The 19,600-nt window shown below is 39.8% G+C and overlaps 1 protein-coding gene across 1 annotated transcript in view; it reads left to right on the forward strand.

Moving 5' to 3' along the window:
* galt (galactose-1-phosphate uridylyltransferase) overlaps positions 1 to 15,346 on the forward strand; it is a 37,449-nt gene extending 22,103 nt beyond the window's left edge. Inside the window, exons 8-11 of the mRNA XM_047570536.1 lie at positions 246 to 378; positions 1,732 to 1,815; positions 12,950 to 13,104; positions 14,928 to 15,346. Of these exons, the coding sequence (XP_047426492.1) occupies positions 246 to 378; positions 1,732 to 1,815; positions 12,950 to 13,104; positions 14,928 to 15,008 (453 nt within the window). The 3' untranslated portion in view covers positions 15,009 to 15,346. The remainder of the gene's footprint in view (positions 1 to 245; positions 379 to 1,731; positions 1,816 to 12,949; positions 13,105 to 14,927) is intronic.
* Positions 15,347 to 19,600: the final 4,254 nt, after the last annotated feature.

Here is a 19,600-nt window from a genome sequence, read left to right on the forward strand (position 1 = left end):
ATCTCCCCATCATTCAGCTTCAATACTGTTTACAGTATATGCCAAACAAGATAATTAATTAACATAAAAGTTAATTTGAATCTTGAAATAATCTTTCCTACTCCTGACACAAGTCATTGAGTCTGGTGTTTCTGGTGTTTGTGCTTAGTTTTGTACCTGCGTTTTTTGAGTTTTTTTTTTTTCAACCATAAAAGCCTTTAAACCACAGCATCGCCTCAAGCATTTTAATTTGCCTCTCCTGTTAGGAGCGTGTGGTGGTGGAGAGTCCTGACTGGCTGGCAGTGGTTCCATACTGGGCCACGTGGCCCTACCAGACGCTGCTGTTACCACGACGACATGTCCTCAGAATCAACGACCTGACACCAGAGGAGAGGGAGGGTGAGTGTTTGTGTGTGTGGGTAAAGACACTGACAGGGTGAGTGACTGAGACCGCGATAAGGCAATTTAAAGCAGTCTGGGGGGGGGGGACTCTGCAACTCGGCGAAAAACTGGTTTGATTCCAGGTGTGTAACATGTTCATTTACCCAGAAGAAGAAGCACTTTAGGCACAGTATTTAATTGTAGAAAATCTAGCCTGTATTAATATGTGGGGGTTGGATCATTAGGTAGAAAGGTCTCAACGCATGGAGTGACCGTGTCTGGAGTGACCACCTGTGATCAGATCTTACTTTCTTGATATACATCCAGAGAAGCATCGACGCGTATTTTTCATTCATTTCATTTCATTTGGAAAGACTAAATCTGTAATACGAAGCAACAATGCACCTCCTGTGCCTGGTGCACTGGAAGCTGAATTCATAAGTGTGTTCAAGGAAACTAAATCACCCAAATGTTTGATGGGCGCGTATGATATCTCTATGGGCTCAGAGGTCCTGGACAAAATCAGTTTATGTCATTTGTCGCTGGTAAACCTTGCTTACACATGTCAGTGCCAGGTATGATCAAGGTCTTTGTTTTCCCATTATGCTGTATATGTTATTCAATTTAATTGGGTTTTTGATGTGCGAATATTTCACCCGTTCAGTGTGTGAAAAAGGAAATCAATTTGTGTGTTTTTTGTTTATATATGCACCGTCTCTCTGGTCCGTTAGACTTTCATGACAACCAGAACTCCTTCCATGGAGGGGAGAACGGGATGTTCTCCAGCAACGTTAAATGTATTACTTTCACGACTCCGCTTTGCATCTTTAATGCCCTCCCTCACCTCACGCATTTGGATCTCTCTGAACTCCCTCATATCAACACAGCCTCCTGCACTGTCAGATCCTCTTCAGCCATCCATCTTTGCTACGCTGTGTGCCCGCTTGATCACCATGGGGTCAAGAGTCTTCAATCATTCGTCTGCTCCTGGAACTCCCGTGTGCCATTTGCATTCTTCTTCTTTCTCTACCTGCGAACTTGAATTGATTTTTCGCAAATCATCAACTTCTTATTTTGGGTTTCGTCTTTGTTTGATTTATGTTTTGACAAAACTCTGCTGTCCTCGAATCCTTTGAAAGACGCCCATAAATAAAGTGAATTATTAATTTGGTAATCAGAATGAATCTTCTTCCAATTTGTAACATGTTTCCTTGTACATTTTTCTCTTCTTTTTTTTTTTGAAACATATACATCGCGTCTGTTTATCTCTGCTTCCTTATGTCACTCAGCATTAACAATGCTCCCTAACAAATTTCTTCTTCCTCCCTCCTGTTGTCTCACTTTATCTCTGTCTGTCTTGTTGTTTATCAGGTCTGGCCATCATAATGAAGCGACTGCTGACCAAATATGACAATCTGTTTGAAGTCTCTTTTCCCTACTCCATGGGCTGGCACGGTAAGAAAAAAATTGAGAGCGGGGGCGGTTAAAAAGAAAAAGGTTTTGTTTTGAAAGCGTTTGAAGACTCTTTTTTTTGTAGAGCGATGGAATAGAGTGAGGGACAGATGGTATGAAAGATTAAAGATAATTATAGTCTAAACACAGGAAAATTTGTGGGTGGATTAGTGGACTGGCATACAAGTGTACAGCTACAAACTGGATGCTTTTCACATATCAGGGCCTGCGTTGAGCTCAGTCAATACAGTCAAGGTGAAGTGTTAAAAAAAAAATAAAAAAGCTCCTCTCGCAGTAGTATGAGGGAGGCCTGTACGTTTGTGACGGTTGTCTGCACATCTTAGTCACGATCTGCGGCAGTTCTTTGAAAGTGTGCTAATGCCAGGCCAAATTAAACACGAAATGAGAACTGACACAGAGGAGATAGGTACATTAATATTCTGTCTCACCTTAAGTTTTTGTGACAGCCCCACACCCTACAGGTTTTTAATACACTGAATCCCTTAATCTCCTCCATTTCCACTCCTCCATATGCCTCATATCCCGCATCTATTTCTTTTACGACACAAGCATCAGAAAAGATGCCACTTCTCACCTTTCTCTTTACGCCCTTCCCATTCATGCCTCTCTCTTTCCCATTAATTTCCTCCATCATTTCTTTCACTGTATCCTCTCTATCCCTTCTCCCACTCTCTTCCTCCTTTCCTTTCTCCTTGAAGTCAGCGTGCACCCTGTGACATGCCTTTTTGCATGCACAAGGCTCCTCTTCAAACATTCCCACCAGTTTCCTTGTTTCATCAGTCTCCTCTCTGAAATACAGTACAATGCGCGCTAATACAAATATCACATATGAATATTGATTCGCTTTTCCAGCATCCTGGCGAAGATATATGTGAGATAATGCGCATTTAGTTTAAGTTGTTGCGTTTCTCTCTTTTGGGAGAAATTACACGTGAAAGTCTCAGCTTTGATGTCACGCACTTACAGCATTACCACTTCAGTCGACACTCAGACACACTAGACTATTTAAAGCCTTAAGAATGTTCTCTCTTACGTAAAGCAGTGGTGCTTACAGGTAAAGAGCGCTCGCTTGTGCTCTAATTCCAGCCTGTTACAGCACATGAAATAACTCTCTGTTCTTTTGCATATTTAAATGATACAGCGGTCAAGAATTTTTAAAGAGCTACTCTGACTGAACCTGCCTTTAATCTAATCTTATGTAACATTTTAATAGTGAAATTACGTTCTGTTAAACCAGATATGGTTGCAATTAGTTGGTAATTAGTTAGTTATTAGTTTGTAATTAGTCATTAGTATTGTCTGTCCAATACACGGCTCTGCTCTAAACCATAAACCACATAAATATGGATGGTGAGTTTCCACTTCCTTGCATTGGCCAAACTGATGCTATTTTTCCCTGGATATGAGCAACGGCTCTTGCGACTTTGGATCCAGGGTCTGTGCAGTACGGTCCGAAAGTGGAAAGCCTCTATTTTTTTGTTTTTACAACTCTCATGGTCCAACAGTTCCACTTTACGAAGTGGTTGACATGGCAACTTGTGGTCGGCATTATGTCACATCACAACTAAAATAAAACATCCAAAAAACTGACAATTGAACATGCGTCAACATCATATTAACTACCTAAAATGACTGAAGGCATCCTTGAAAAAAAATATTTGATGTGTATTTTAGTGTCCTATCCACTCATCCCATATTAATTAATCTTTTAACTCCATATGCATCTGTCCCTAAAGGACGGATTTGGTTCCCTTAGAAATAAGGTTGTGGCTTGTCAAACTTGTTCGACCTGCATCGGACTTGTGGACCGCCTTGGTGACCAGTCCCACCCCAGCCAGGAGATTTATCACGCACAATCGTTGCTGTTGTTTCTTGCATTTTTTATGTAGTTAGTGTCTAAATTATCAGGTTATTTATTACAATGACACAGAACAGTGTTGGTGAAGAAACTTCTTTTTACAGTACTATATATACTACTATACTACTACTACTACTATATGAAGATATATTTACATCATTCAAAAAAGTTTCTCTCTTCAGTGTTTTCTGTGGTTTTATGCCTTGAATATGTTTAACACATTTTTGAATTATGCGTCTTGATGCTGCACCCTTTGTCAAGTATGTTCCATTATGCATAAGAGGAATGAAAGAACCATTAAGGTGAGAGAAAGCAAGTGAATCAGAAAATGGAAGGAAATGTCACATTTGTATCAAGGGCTGAATTACATTTAATTTTGGCAAAACTTGCAGAATGCTGCTGATGATGCAAAGAAGCAATTTGCACAAACCCCCATGCTCTAGACAGAAACGTGTTTGCTTTCGAGACCTCTCTTTTTGTTAAAGTAAGGCTCAGTGCAGGTGCTGGCTGATGTTTACCTGTCCCGAGACGGAGAAGGAACTGTACGCTGAGGGATGTCAGAAAAGCACCTTGCATCTGGTTCAAACTGGAGCAGAGGTTAGCTGAGTGCAGTGATGCGATGAGGTGACGAATGACAGAAAGGAGAGCAGTGTCATCATGGCTGAGTGGTCAGAGGGATTCTTGTTTAAGCTAAAGGGTGCAGGTTCAATATCTGCACCGACTGTGTCCTGTGAGTTGTTTCAGTTTAAGGAAATCTCACTGCTCACTGACTATATTTTACTGCCATGGTATTATGTACTTTTTTTTACAGACACATCCTTTTCATGATAACGTACAATAGGTTTGGTGACAGTATAGCATCATATAGCACAATATAGCTCCATTTGGTCAGGTTCAACAAATATTTCACTGATATCTTTACATAGCACACTTTGTGTCTGCATTGTCATGGGCTTTGTCAACTATGTGCAATATTTCTTCGAACTGATTGAAATGATTTTAATTAGAGATTAAATAAAATGATCTGCCCCAATTCATCAATCGGAATATTTTATTTTTGACTACTGCCGAGTGGTTCTGCTCCCTGTGGAGCATTGAATTGGCTGGAAATACAACAGAAGAAGAAGAGGCTCTTGTTGATGACAGCACTGAATACATTTTTTAAAAAAGATGACCAAGACGGACCGCAAGAGACCCACTTTTTTTTTGAACAAGATCGTTTTATTTGAGATTTGCACTATATGCAAAATACAAAATACAAACAAAATACAAACAGTAACTAACCTCTGGTCACCACCCCCCCATCAGCCCACCAGACCTGTACCGCTAAAACAAAGATAGTCATTTCATGTACTTGTTGATGGGGTGAATCACGTAAGCAAACATAGCAGAGACAGAAAAACATATGTGATAATAAAAGTAAAGGGTTCCCATGTATTGCAGGGTTACATTTTCTGCTTCCATTTGATCCACAAAAGCCAAGAAAGGCTGCCAGATTGCGTAGAATTTCAAAACAGACCCTTGGAGAGAGTATCTTATTTTTTCTAGCTTCAGATGTTGCATACAGACCCACTTTTTAACTGGAACCGCCCACATCAATTGTGGCTTTGTTTCTCGCTTTAAACCTTTAAATCCATGTGATTTTCTCCATGTCTCCATGTTATTTGTTCCATCTTCCATTAGAGGAAAAAGGGCCAGCGAGGTGTTTACAGTAGTCTGATCATTAACAACTTAACCGCAAGGTCCAAATGTATCTTGTCTAATTTATACTACAGCTTCATAGTCAAGAAGTAACTCATAAATTTAATAGCTTCAGGGAGGCAAATTTCAAAATGAACTCTATATATTTCAGACCGGCTACCTCGGACGGTGTCATGCCGCTGCCCATCTGTTTTCCCTCCAAAAGAAGGGCGCTCAGAACAAGACAGTCCACTTGAAAGATGGTTTATAAAAAGAGAGATGATACACTCCCACCCTAACTGCAGAGCAGCAGAAAGGACAGAGGGCACGGGAGGACTCGGTCATCGCCTCACTTTCTTCTTCTCATTTTATCAGATGTCAAATCTTTGAAGCAAATCTCAGTCTACAGTTGTCTATGTTGAAAGCTTACACACTTCTAATGTTTTGGCCTTAATCTTCTAGTCTGTTTTATTTCTTAGACCCTAAAATGTACAAATTCATGTTACAGCATGCTGCTGAAGGCCATAAGCACCTCTTGACCTCATTTGAGGCCAACAGAATGTGGTACAAAAAAATAAAAAATAAGTGAGCATTTGCCAAAGACATTTTAAGGAACTTCATGTTAGATTTCACTTAAACTGACAATTAATAATGCATTAATATACATACACTTACACACTTACGTACTCCCACTAAAAAAGTATTACAGATTCCTCATGCCTTATTCACACTATGTCTCAATTCAGAGATGTCAAAGAACACAGACACATGTGATAATTTGTGAGATGTTATAGTTAGGTTCATTAGCACTCTTCTGTTTCCTGTTATTCGAAACAGTGACTAAAAGACTGAGAAACAATAAAAACAGAATAACAGTGAAACAATCCGATCAAGCGTTTACAGATTTATAAAGGTTTTCACCACCCATTTAAACCAATTCAAAACTTCTACCAGATGGACCAGTCTTTCCCAACTCCAGCGGTTGCATACTATGGACTATTATTCTCATTTTTAAAAGAGTTTTGTGAATGTAGTCACTGCTTGCTCAAATATGTTCAAAAATAAATGTTTAATATTTGCTGCTAAATGTAGTTTCTTTATCCCCCATCCAAAATTATCCAAATTACTTGACCCCTTGTGTATTTATTTGACCTCTTGAAGCTTCTATAGAAACAGTCTCTTTAATTGGTAGAAGGGCTGTAAAAATAATGGTGTTATATGAATCTCATCAAATGGAATTAAGGTGATAAACACACCTCGGATTATTGGTATCTGTAGCCCAACTTTCGATCAGAGATCTCTCTTACTGGAAGTTACACTTTGAGAACCAGCACAAGAAGAAAAAGAATCGATGAAAGTACACAAAACTTATAAGTTGCAGGGGTACATATAAGGGCTTTCTCATTTTACATCCTTATCTAATCTGAACATTCAAATATACAGATATTTTCACAATTGCTTCGTCATTTAGAATGATTAAAACATAGACCAGCTGATTCAGGATAGGATAGGCCAGCTTTATGTGACCTTTTGTAGCTTGTAACTCTTAGCTATTTCCAGTCATTTCCTTTCCTTCAGGCAAAGAATATATGTCCGAGACCTTGACCGTAGTTATTGTAGCGTGTACAAGGGCAACCTTTTGGTCCACGCACAGCCAATGCGAGGCGACAGTCTGCTTTTGTTGCCAGTACTTCTTTGAAGTTGGTTTTGTGAGGCGTGCTTTGAGGGAAAAGAGATAAACCGGATTGCTGTGGTGTGTTAACACACATATACCAGCGTCGACATGCTGCACAGATGTCCCACCTGATTTTGGATCGCACTTTCTTATCTATACTCACATACATACGCACACATAGAGACAACGAAACTTATTAGAGGCAGTCGAGTCACCTGGGAAATCATGGATCACATACGCTACCTGTTTATTCCTTCAGGGAGAATATACAGAACACACCCTGGACAAGATAAAGGCTGGGCGAAGGACAATAGGACACAGAGAGAGGATGATAGATATGTAGGTGGTACAGCAACAGTAGGACCCCACAATGACTGAACATCCTGGAAATATGATATTAGCATAAAACATCTCCTATATACATGCCATGTATGTTATGTATGATATGACTTCCAGTCCTCTATGCAGAGATGCAGAGTTATCCATAACATCATGTACAGCGGTGTGAAAAAGTGTTGCTTCCTTTCCTGATTTCTTTCTTTTTTTTTTCTTTTTTTTTTGTATGTTCGTCACACCTAAATGTTTCAGAAAAGATTTTAAATTTAGGTTTTTATTATTAAGGGGGAAAAAATCCAAACCTACATGACCCTGTGTGAAAAAGTTTGCCCTCCCTGTTAAAAAATAACATAACTGCGGTTTATCAAACCTGTGTTCAATGTCTCTAGTCACACCCCGGCCTGATTACTGCCACACCAGTTCTCAATCAAGAAATCGTTTAAATAGGACCTGTTCGACAAAGTGAAGTAGACCAAAAGATCCTCGAAAACTAGACATCATGCTGAGATCCAAACAAATTCAGGAACAAATGAGAAAGAAAGTCATTGAGATCTGTTATAAGGTTATAAAACCAAAGCTTTGGGACTCCAGTAAACCACAGTGAGAGCCATTATCCACAAATGATGAAAACATGGAACAGTGGTGACCCTTCCCAGGAGTGGCCGGCACACAAAATTACCCCAAGATAACAGCGATGACTCATCCAAGAGGTCACAAAAGACCCAACAACAACATCCAAGGAACTGCAAGGACTCAGTTGCCTCAGTTAAGGTCAGTGTTCATGACAAAAAAGAGACTGGGCTGAAATGGTCTGCATGGCAGAGTTCCATGATGAAAACCACTGCTTAGAAAAAAGAACAGAAAGGCTCATCTCAGATTGACCAAAAAACATTTTGATGACTTTTAGGAAAAAGTAAAAGTAACATCACATTGCAGAAAAAGAGCATCATACCAACAGTAGAATCTTGTGATGGACTGGGGCTGTTTTGCTGCTTCAGGACCTGGAAGACTTGCTGTGATATGAATTCTGCTGTCTACCAAAAAATCCTGGAGAAGGAGAATGTCCGGCCATCTGTTAGTGACCTCAAGCTGAAGCCAACTTGGCTTCTGCTGCATGACGATGATCCAAAACACACCAGCAATCCACCTCTAAATGACTGAAGGAAAACAAAATGAGGACTTTGGAGAGGCCAAGTAAAAGTCATGACCTAAATCGTACTGAGATGCTGTCATGAAAAGGGAGTTCATGCTAGAAAACCCTCTGATGTGGCCGAATTACAACAAGTGCACCAAATGATGAGTGTGCCAAAATTCCTCCACAGTGCTGTAAAAGACTCATTGCAAGTTATCACAAATGCTTGATTGCAGTTGTTGCTGCTAAGGGTCGCCCAACCAGTTACTAGGTTTAGGAGGCGACCCCTTTTTCACACAGGGCCATGAAGGTTTCGATTTTGTTTTCCCTTAATAATAAAAACCTTCATTTAAAAACTGCGTTTTGAGTTTAATTGAGTTATCTTTGACTAACATTCAAATCTCATGATCTGAAACATTTAAGTGTGACATACGTACAAAAAATAAGAAATCAGGAAGGGGGGCGAATCACTGTAAATCCTGAAATAATGCACAGAGTCATAGGCTTACACATATGCAGCAGAACAAATGCGCCTAAAGACAATTTAAAACTGGGTAATTGTCCACTAATAGCAGCATCCGTCTCTATTCAGTCTTTATCTGGATGCTCCAGGCTCTTCTTTGTTAGCCCCCCCTCTTCCCATTCATTAGTTTCCTTTATGTTGGCCTCCTGTCATTTCTATTAGTGCCTGATTGGCTTCATTGTCAGGAAACTGACTCAAAAGAAAAAGCTTTCCTTGAGGATACAACACCTCCGAGGATCTGTTTTTTAACTTCTTGTGTGCGAGTGTGGGTTTGTGTGGTGTGTGTACACACACATATATATATATATATGTATGCCACTGCTGTTTCTCCTTCTAATTACGTCATTTACTCCCATTAAGACAACAGAGTTCACAGAAGCTGAATCACAGATCATCAAAACTGTATATTTGTTTCGTATTAACATTTACAGCATGTCTTATTTGAAATATTTCAGTGTAAAAAATCAAACCCTGCTGCATGTTATTCAGGACCATCATCACATTTGACCATCATCTACCAAGCCAAAGCTAGCTTCCACAGTTTGTGGTGTCAAATCACAACTGTCCCCAATACACATACTAATGATGAGTATGGTTGTACTAATGGAAACATTGTGTAGATTTTCGTGGTCAGTGTTCCAGCTGCAAGGCCAGTGGCATCTTCTGCTGTCATATTCACAAGTTTGAAAACTGGGCATTGGTGAATATTGAATCCATGTACTCCCTGTGCACATCACACTTTTCATTGTAAATACAAGAGCAGATTAGTTCAGATGTGTTTGATGGACATGTTGTGAATGATTAAGATTTATATCTGCCCACTGCAGAGCATCAATACAGTAGATGATTTTTTTTTCTAACTTTAGTGACAACACTGACTTCATTGAGTAGGACAGGACGACCAAGACAGACCCATGTGTGCTGTGGTGCTCCCCACACCGAGCTTTCCCCTTCATTGTTTTGCTACTGCCTCATTGGTGTCCATCCCAGAAACATAACACTTGTCTGTTCACTGTTCCAACTGCAACACTTGCTGTGTATTCAGCTTTAGGGATGGGAATCATAACTGATTTCTTTATTTGATTCAACGTTAATTCGTTTATCAGCTTCAATTTTGCTTCGGACTAAACCTAACGTCTCGTTTGCACATTTGTCTTGCTTAGCTTTGCTTTAAAACCGATAAATTCTCAGGCCTGACGGTGCTCTCAGAGTTGTAGCCTCAGTTTTGTTTTTGGATCTCTCACACACATGGACTAATCTCACTGCGTGGTCACATTTGTAATGCGAAACCAGTCTCACTCACAGTTAGATTTGTAAAGAGAAGGTGCAGGAAACGGTGTCCAACATTTCACTGCCAACTTTTTGATCATTATGAATACATAATCTAGTAATGCACTCCCAATGCACTGCACGCTGCCATAGTTGTCATTGTAAATACAAGAGCAGATGAATACAGTGATGATGTGAGATCCGTGGTGACTGTCTAAATGCAAATGACATCCTTCAGAATAACCAGATTTCAACCCAGTTGAAACACTTGTTGTAGAGAAGCCTATCGTCCTTTTTTACAACACTTGGAAAAATTAAGTCTATGTTACCTACAAAATAATCAAAGGTTGCTCTTTTAATTTACCTTGTCGGCTAACTGTGAGGGGAGTGTGTGATGTGTAGCATAAAGGACTTAATGAGCACAGGGTCTTGTCATGTTGTGTGGATGGCAGAGAGATAATTACTGCTTTAGTGTTGTATTGGGCCGTCACCAGTATTTAGCTGTTCCCCAGTTTCACAAAGATATTGAGACAATAAATATTTTGCAACATGCATGTGTTGTATCTGCCAGGAGCAGCCTGCAGGCAAAACACTGTAGCTTTGTTAATTTGGACGAGGAGTAAAAGGACAAAAACAAAAAAAATACATTTTCCAAACAGGAAATTTTTCAGACTTAAGAGATTTTTTTTTTATGAATTGATATATTAACATTTTGTGTTGATGTAATTAAATCATTTACAACATATAAACCATATTTACAATATTACTATGGGGTAAAAGTCGTGGTAAGGGGTAGGGCAGGAAATATATATATATAAATATATATATATATATTTTTTTTTTTTACTCCACCTCTTCTTCTTTGCTGCCTTCTCTTTTTTGCTTCCTTTGCACTCTATCACATCATTCTCTTCACTGTTCTGCATCTTCCTTCCACCGCATCTTTGCTTTCCACATTTCTCTCCCCTTTTTCTCATTTGTTCTGCCTGTCACTTCCCCTTTGCTTTCTTCTCCTCTCACTCCGTCACCTTTCGTTTCCTTTCTTTCCTGCTGCTTTGAGTTAAATGTGAGCTGTTGGAATGAGGAAAAAAATAATATTGCAATAAATAGTCTAAAATCAACTGTTAGCAATTATTTTGATGTGGAAAGACCAGCCGGAAGGCCTCTCTCACCTCCTTTAACCACTCTTTCTCATTTTAAGCGGCCTCTTGCTGAGCAGGTACATCTCCTTCTCTACTCTGTTTCTACTTCAACACCGTCCTCCAGTCTTGATCTCTGCGAGACATGTCTTTGAGGCTCTTCTCCATAGCATCACAGTGTTCCTTCCAAGGTCCCTCCCTCCTCGTCAGCTCTTTTTCTGTTTTTAGTTAGGAGGTCCAGGTCACCACATCAGCTTAAATGCAAGCCCCGCGTTTTCCTGTGACCTTTTTAAGAAGCTCGTCTTTTAGTTTGAGCTCTTCCTCTTCTTCTTGTTCAAAGGCGGTGAGACTTGTCAGTTCTGGTGGTTGGGTGCCCAATAAGCAATGAACAATTTCTGAGATTCGGACCTAAATATTCATGTTTTTAGAGAGTAGCAAACAGTGACGCATGTGCCCCCCAACAACAACAGTACTTAAAAAAATTGCAGTTTCTCCATCAGGGAGCACCTTTTTAGAAGGCTGCAGAGTTGTGATTAGGGCAAATGTATCATTTTGTTTCAAAGTTTCAGAACATAGACAGTATAAGATGGAAGGTGGAACATCTCATCTAAGTGCATAGAGCAAGTAGAGCTCCCCCTGGTGACTGGCTGCAGTATAAGTCATAAGCTTCATCTCCTCCATGTTAGTGGATGATACTTGGGCCAAACTAAAACACTCCAATACTTTTTTTTTTTTTTCTTGTCAAGGAAGGTTTTAGTCATTTTATGTAGTTAATATAATGCTGATCCATGTTCAATTGGCAATTTATCGGATCGGTTTTGTTTTAGTTAGCTATTTGACGTCATAGAAACAGGATGTGACATCATGGCGACTACCAGTTGCCATGCCAACTGCTACCTAAAGCAGTCCCATGAGAGTTGTAAAAAAAAAAAAAAAAAAAAACTTAATAATTTTTTTAAATTAAAGTATGGTGTATAATCCAACATTCCCAACTTATGTCCAAATACATTTGGAGGTATTTCCTCAGGTGGAAATCTAGTAGCCTGGGACTTTGGGGTTAAATATGGATCAATTTCCTCAAGTCTGATTATAAAGTATAATACAGAAACACATTGCCTATACATGATTAAATATTCATTTTAGTGAAATATTCAAGTCAGATTGAATGTCTGCTAGTCACCCATCTGTGTCTTGTTCCTATTTTAATTGCATCGCATTGTAATTACATTCAATCATTTGCAGGGTTGAATCAAATATAATATTCATTATTTATGACCGTGTTTATTCCATGGTTCCAACCACACACGGTTGTTCAGGACCTGTGAAGCTGTCAGTCTGAAAGATGATTTATACTTTTCACAAACACTGTGGAGGTGAAAAAAGTGTGATAAAGATATTAACTACCTTGACACGCCTGGATAAACTTTTACCAGCCACCAGTCAGTGTGAACAATGCCTCTGATTGACTGGAGGCTGGTTCTGTCTCCTCTCTGTCTTTCATCAGGGGCCCCGACTGGCTGCTACTTAAAAGAAGACAACTCTCACTGGCAGCTGCATGCTCACTACTACCCTCCTCTGTTGCGATCAGCTACGGTCAAGAAGTTTATGGTGGGGTACGAGATGCTCGCCCAGGAGCAAAGGGACCTCACGCCTGAACAGGTCATACATTGATTCATACATGTACACAGCATAGAGACTGGCATTTATGCTCTACAGTAAAGAACATGTCATATGGACACCTATACAATGGTGGATCAACGTTTTTGGACACCCCATGCATTCGTGAATTACTGCATTAAGCCTCTTAGGAACTTAAAATTGATTCGTTCCATAAAAATACATAATAAAAACTTTGAGTATTGGGTGACTTTGGTACCAATGATTAATTTTTCTGTCGCTGTGCTTTGCGTTTATATAAAGCCAGTACATTTGAAAGTTCTTCAGATAGAAAAAAGGCTAAAACAAGGGACTAACGTAGAAAACACGCCTAGAAATAGGGATTCTCAGCCAGGAAAGGTACAGCTGCCACCAGATCACCAGGAATTGCAGATTCAGTCTTTCAGCAGCTGGATCCACTTAGCAGAAATACAGACGAACCTACAGCTTGGAAGGCAAACCAAGATCTGGGTGTCCAAGAGTATAGGAGCTCCAACAGCAGTGGTCAAACCAAACTGGTGTCCAGTGTTCCACCCACACTGTATATGGTCGACTTTTAGATCATGACTTAAGGTTCTACAAGGCTGTCAAGAAGCCCCTGATTGATGAGAGACAGGCCCAACCACACAAGTACTGGACAGTCAGGAATTGGAAGAAGACTCTGTGGTCAGATGTTTCCAGTTTCCAGCTTTGTCTTTCCCCTTTCTAATGTGAGGGTACCCAGAAGCCCAGGTGAAGCATATATCTCCACTATATACAGCACCTACTGTCGAACATGGTGGAGGCAGTATCATGGCTTGGGGATGCATGAGTGCTGCTGGTGTTGGTCATCTCACCGTCTGTGATGGCACATTGAACTTTGCCAAATATTGTGCCATTCTCCAAACCCACATGCTCCCTTCTGCACGTGCACTGTTCCATTGAGGTCAACACTGGATGAACAAGATAATGCCCCTCACCACACATCCAGGACCACTAGAACTTGGCTGCAGGAGCACAGTATCCAGGTCTTAGAGTGACCAGCTCAATCCCTGGACATGAGCCCCATTGAACATCTGTAGTGAATTATCAAAAGGCCTATTTCAAAGAGCAAAATAAATAATTTAGAAGAATTAAAAGTAGTATTTCAAATATTTCATGATGATATTTGAGATTGTGTAAAATTAAGGGTGTCCAAAAACTTTTTTCCACCACTGTATATGTAAAAAAATGTTTATGGAAGTCTTGTCAGTGCTGAAATTACAGCTGTCCTAGCAAGGACATGGAGAGAAAAAAATGCCAAAAAGGACGGATTTTCATGAGAACTTGACAAAAGACCATAATGTACATGATTTTTCCCACAGCCCATGTATTTACCATACATCCACTGCTACCTGTAAAACTGTCTAGACTATTAAGTATTAATTATTTCAACTTAGTATTCTCCTAATATTTTTCTAGCCAGCACTAATTTAATTATTTTCAATCTGAGGACAGTCTCAAAATAAAATTCTGTGGATTTTTCCCATGTTCCTGTACGTTCCATTCTTGATTTTTTTTTATGCTTAACTGACCTAGAAGTAAATGGTCCTAAATGGAAAAACTAATTCTCTTTCTCTCCATGCCACTTCCACGTCTCCACGGTTCAATCTAAACTTAAATTGGATAATATAGTGACATTTAGAAGGAGGATGTGTCTTTATTACCGCAGTTAAAAAAGAAAAAGATTAGTTTAGATAAGCAGCTTGTGTCGTTACAGAGTAAAACTGTTACACAACACTTAAAATAATGCATCAGCAGGATTGTAATGGATTCACCCTCTGTTTAAATCTGTGTTCTTATCTTAGGCTGCCGAGAAGCTGAGAAACCTCCCAGAGGAGCACTATAAAAGCAAAGAGAACCAGGAAACTGAAGGAGGAGGAAAATAAAAGTGAAAGTGCTTTTCTTTGTGTTTAAAAAGTAGTGTAAAAAAAACACGTTAAAGTGCCTTCGCTGACGCAGGGTTTCTGAGAGCTTTCTGTCATCAGCATGCGCCAGATATTGGCAATACATTTGTGTGTACGAAAAGCTGGCACTGGGCTACTTGTTAATATGGACTTAACAATCTGATTAAACCTCTCATCAAGTCTTAAAGGAGATAATGAGAGGACATTCGTCTTTTCTTCCCCTCGGTCCCATCTGTTAAATTTATCCCAACTTTGTCGGTGAAATTCAACACAAACAAACTTTTTGTTTTTGTGATTCAAATAAAATATTTTGTTCCTTGTATGTGTTTTTGCATTAAAATATACTGTATATGAAGAAGTTGAATAGGTTTCTGGTATTTTGCAATTACAACCATGAATCCCCTTGTGAAGTCAATATGGTGCATCAACAGATTTTGCTGTTACCATGGTAAGGTATTTTGGAGACATGTTAACAGAACTATTGTGTCCATCTGCAGACATAAACACCATTAGCATATTACTGATAAACTTGAAACATTTCCAGAACTACTACTACAATTTTCCTTTTTTTTAAGTTAATGTACATCCTTCTAATTGTAACGTAAAGTAGGAAGCGAAAACGTAAATAATTATTTCAGTAGCTTTTAAAACGTCTGAGGTCTGGGCTACATCTCCATCTCCCATATGTAAGTGGTTATGTGAAAGGATGATGAATCGTAAGAGTTGCAGATAAGAACAGTTCAGATCGATAACACTCAGAATGTGCTGTGACAGGGTCAATATGTAAAAAAGATATCACAATACTGCCTCTAAGTTCACTTAAATGAACGCTCCGTTGAACTGCGTGGCATTACACAGGGGTCTTGCCACTTTTAGTCTACTCTCATTGATATAGGATAACAAATGAATACAAATACAGACCACTAGTGATCTGTGTGGACAGGACTCCAGTTGCAGTGAACTGTCAAGCGTATGTGACTCTTTCAGTTCACAAATCTTAACAGCTTGGAGAAGCTCCCGTACAGCAGCGGCTCAAGAATAAAGCCAGTTCAGGTAAACTGTCTCAGTACCAGCGTTGGATCTGTCGAACACGTGCGAGTACTTTAGTGTGACTAATAAAAATAAACAGAGCATGTAGAATTTACATTTATTACACGTGGGTGTATGTGCATTGTAATTATTTTACTATAATCCCTTGGCTGTTGGTAGAAGGATTTAGGCAAGGAGATCAAACGAATACTCTGCTGTAGCTCAACCCGGTGGGAACGCTGAGAAACCTTGCCTGGGTAAAATGTACTCACTGGAGAAGGGTCAGGACAGAGGTGCTGCGAGCTGCTTGATGACTCCCGGATTCTCTACAGCTGAATTAACCAAAGCAAGATGAACATGCACTTGTGTTTACCGGGTAATTGCATACAAATAAGAACACAAATTATACACGCAAATGAGGTGTGATCTCACTATGGTAACAGTAGGTGGTAGTGTTGCTTAAAAACTATGGAGGAGGACCTAAGCGTTGGCACTGGTGCCATTAAATGCACTCTTCTTCAGTTTAGGGTTGGGTTTAGCTGATAATTCTGATGTGGTTAGGGGCTAGAGAAGAGATCATACATTTTGTCATAAATACACTGATCAGTTACAACCTCAAAATCACTGTCAGGGGAAGTGAATTGACCATCTTGTGACAATTCTGGGACACTTTGAGACCTAGCATGGTGTGGATGCTCCTTAGACATGTACCACCCACCTAGACCAGACCAGACGCCCCCCAACCCCATATCAATGACACTGCTTGATGGCAGCAGTCATCCCCAGCAGGATGCAGCCTGACACAGACACACAAAAAAAAACCACGAAGAATAGCAGAAGGTGTTGACCTGGCCTGATCACTGAACTGATCACGTATCTGTGGGATGATCCACAGCTGTTTTGGAGGCTCAAGGGAGGCCTACACGATATTAGCAAAGGTGGTCATAATGTTATGCCTGATCGGTGTGTGGAAGTCCAAACCATATAAAGTGTTTCACTTATTTTTATTCATACACCGCTGCTTGCACCATCTTTTTTTGTTGAATTTTCAGCATGGCAGGTGAATTTCCTATATGCACCAAAAAAGTGGATATAACCAAACTTGCAGTGTCACATGGACAATGGCACACATCAGCAACACACACTCACACCATTTTCATTATTTATACCACTTCATCCACCGAAGCTCAATCTCAGTTTCTCCATAAATATTAATACAGAATCACGGTTTTGTTAAAATACAAGTAGCTAAAGTGAGAAGATGCAGGTATATGTTACCCACTGAGAGGTTCTTCAAGGATATGGACGCTGAGATTGTGTGTGTGGACTGCATAGGCCTTTTTATGTACTGTGACAGACCTCATTCATTCAGGTCAATATTTATCCAGTCCTCCAGGCTCACCGTGGATCCTCTTCTCATCTATTTCATCACTCCTTTGAGACTCTCTGGGTGTGCATGTGTGTGTATTGAAGACATACACAGTATATTTCTATTCCCACACAGACAGTGCAGTATGTGAGCCTGTGTTTGTGTGTAGCCCCTTTGTATCTCCGCACTGGCAGAGGAAGGAGGAGAGTTTGCATTCTTTGCCAAACTCTCCTTGCTCGTCTTTTGCAGCCTGTTCTGGTAGAGAATTGTTCTCCCAATGCAGCCAGTGATGCCAAATGTTCCTTACGAAATCTTATTAGTATGATTTGCATGCCCTCATTGTAGCAACATGTGCAGTTTAGGAAAAGTTATGTGCCAGAACCAGTATGAATAACTTACGTACATTGACATTGTATTCATCTTAAGTTAATGAATGTAGTTTTGGCAATGTTAGTAATGACTTGTGATATTTTATTGGGTGTTCATGGTTTTCTCCCTTAAACCCAAAGGATAATATGTAAACATGTGCATGAGGTTTAAACAGGGGTAAATACAGGATAGGAGTTGGTCACTATTTAAAAAGGCAACAATTAACCATATTGGTTGTTCCATAGTGCAATATATCAGAAACTTGGAGCTTCTGATGTCTCGCGACGCATTAAATGCTAGTGTGGTCTGTCCGCCATTAAAAGTAGTATTTTTCAACAGATTCCTGGATTTCTGTTTGACACCGTAGCAAAACTTGCTCTAGTTTTTCTTATAATTACCCACTTCTACATTCTGCTACAATATGCTGTATCTGTCCTGTATCTGTAATAGTGTCTGTTTGGCAGTTTCTGTTCACTTGAAAGATTATACACTGGCTTCCAAACCAACCCGTCTGCTGGCTATGGTGCCATTTCTTATAATTATTCAGAGACCCTGGATCAAGGTATGGTTTTACGAGTCTCTTGCATTCTTTTCAGCTCATATAATTATCAGTAAATGAGTGTGTAATTCTAGACCAACTGGAAAATGAATTTCACCATGGTGAACACAATGGGTGTCATGTAATAATACTGAAAGTAAGTGTTCCTTAGCTCAGGGTCCTGTTCTTGGCCCTCTGTTTGTTTCTATATATAGATTAAATTGGACCAAATTGTAGACGCAGCCACTAATGCTACACTAATTATGCTCTGCTAGGTACGCCTACTAAAGCAGATTCACAAATAATTAAATCAGAGGCCTGTTTGTTAACTATGATAAGGCAGAGGCCTTGTATTTATTCCTCCTCACATCTATTGCACGTCTGTCCATCCTGGAAGAAGAATCCCTCCTCTGCTGCTCTGTTTAAGGTTCCTTTCTTTTCCCTTGTCTTGTTAATTACACATATACTGTACGTAGCTTTAGGGAGGTTCTCAAAAAATATTGCACCTTAATCCTTAAATCACCCTAAAATATGGTTATTATTTCTGTGGTAATGCTGTTACACAAAGACCATGCTAGCTAGCACATCAGTGTTTCGGGCTAACCAAGTTTTGTGCGTTAGCTCGAGTGGCAATGCTACCATATTGATGTTTGAAGGTAAATGTTGCATGTTTACCCTATTCCGTACCTGGAATTAGCATGTTAGCATGTCTCATTATTTAATTAGAGGTAAATATAAAATAAAGCCAACTATTTTTTGCCCATTATTATATCATGTATGTCTGTCCGCAGCAACCACTCACAGTTTGACGGACCAACATGGCCACCCAACGAGGACCGGAATAGGTCTACCCTGCATATTTGTCATGCTTAACTTAATTAGAAAATATGCTTACTTATCAATTAAATCCAGGTTATTTAAGTTATTCAGTTGTCTTCTTTATCAGGACGCTAGAGTATTCTACAACATCTTAATCATGCATATGCTAAATGTATGCTAACAAAGTAGACACACCTAGCGCCTTTAGAGATGACCCACACTTAACATACACATCACTCAACATTATTTACTGCTCTTATCCATGTACAGTGTTTTAAAGGTGTTGAAATGCCAACTTATTTAGTACACAGAGAGATGGATGCAGGCAGGGCTAACAGCTCAGTAGACACCAATTAGAGAGAGGCATGAGCGAGCCTCTCACCTGCTGATCTGGTACCTCACAAGGTGCTGGATACAGAAGGATAGAGAGGATGGCAGCAGAGCAAGGGG

The sequence above is a fragment of the Mugil cephalus genome, chromosome 19 (genome assembly GCF_022458985.1).
Source record: "Mugil cephalus isolate CIBA_MC_2020 chromosome 19, CIBA_Mcephalus_1.1, whole genome shotgun sequence".
In the NCBI taxonomy this organism is placed as follows: Eukaryota; Metazoa; Chordata; class Actinopteri; order Mugiliformes; family Mugilidae; genus Mugil; species Mugil cephalus.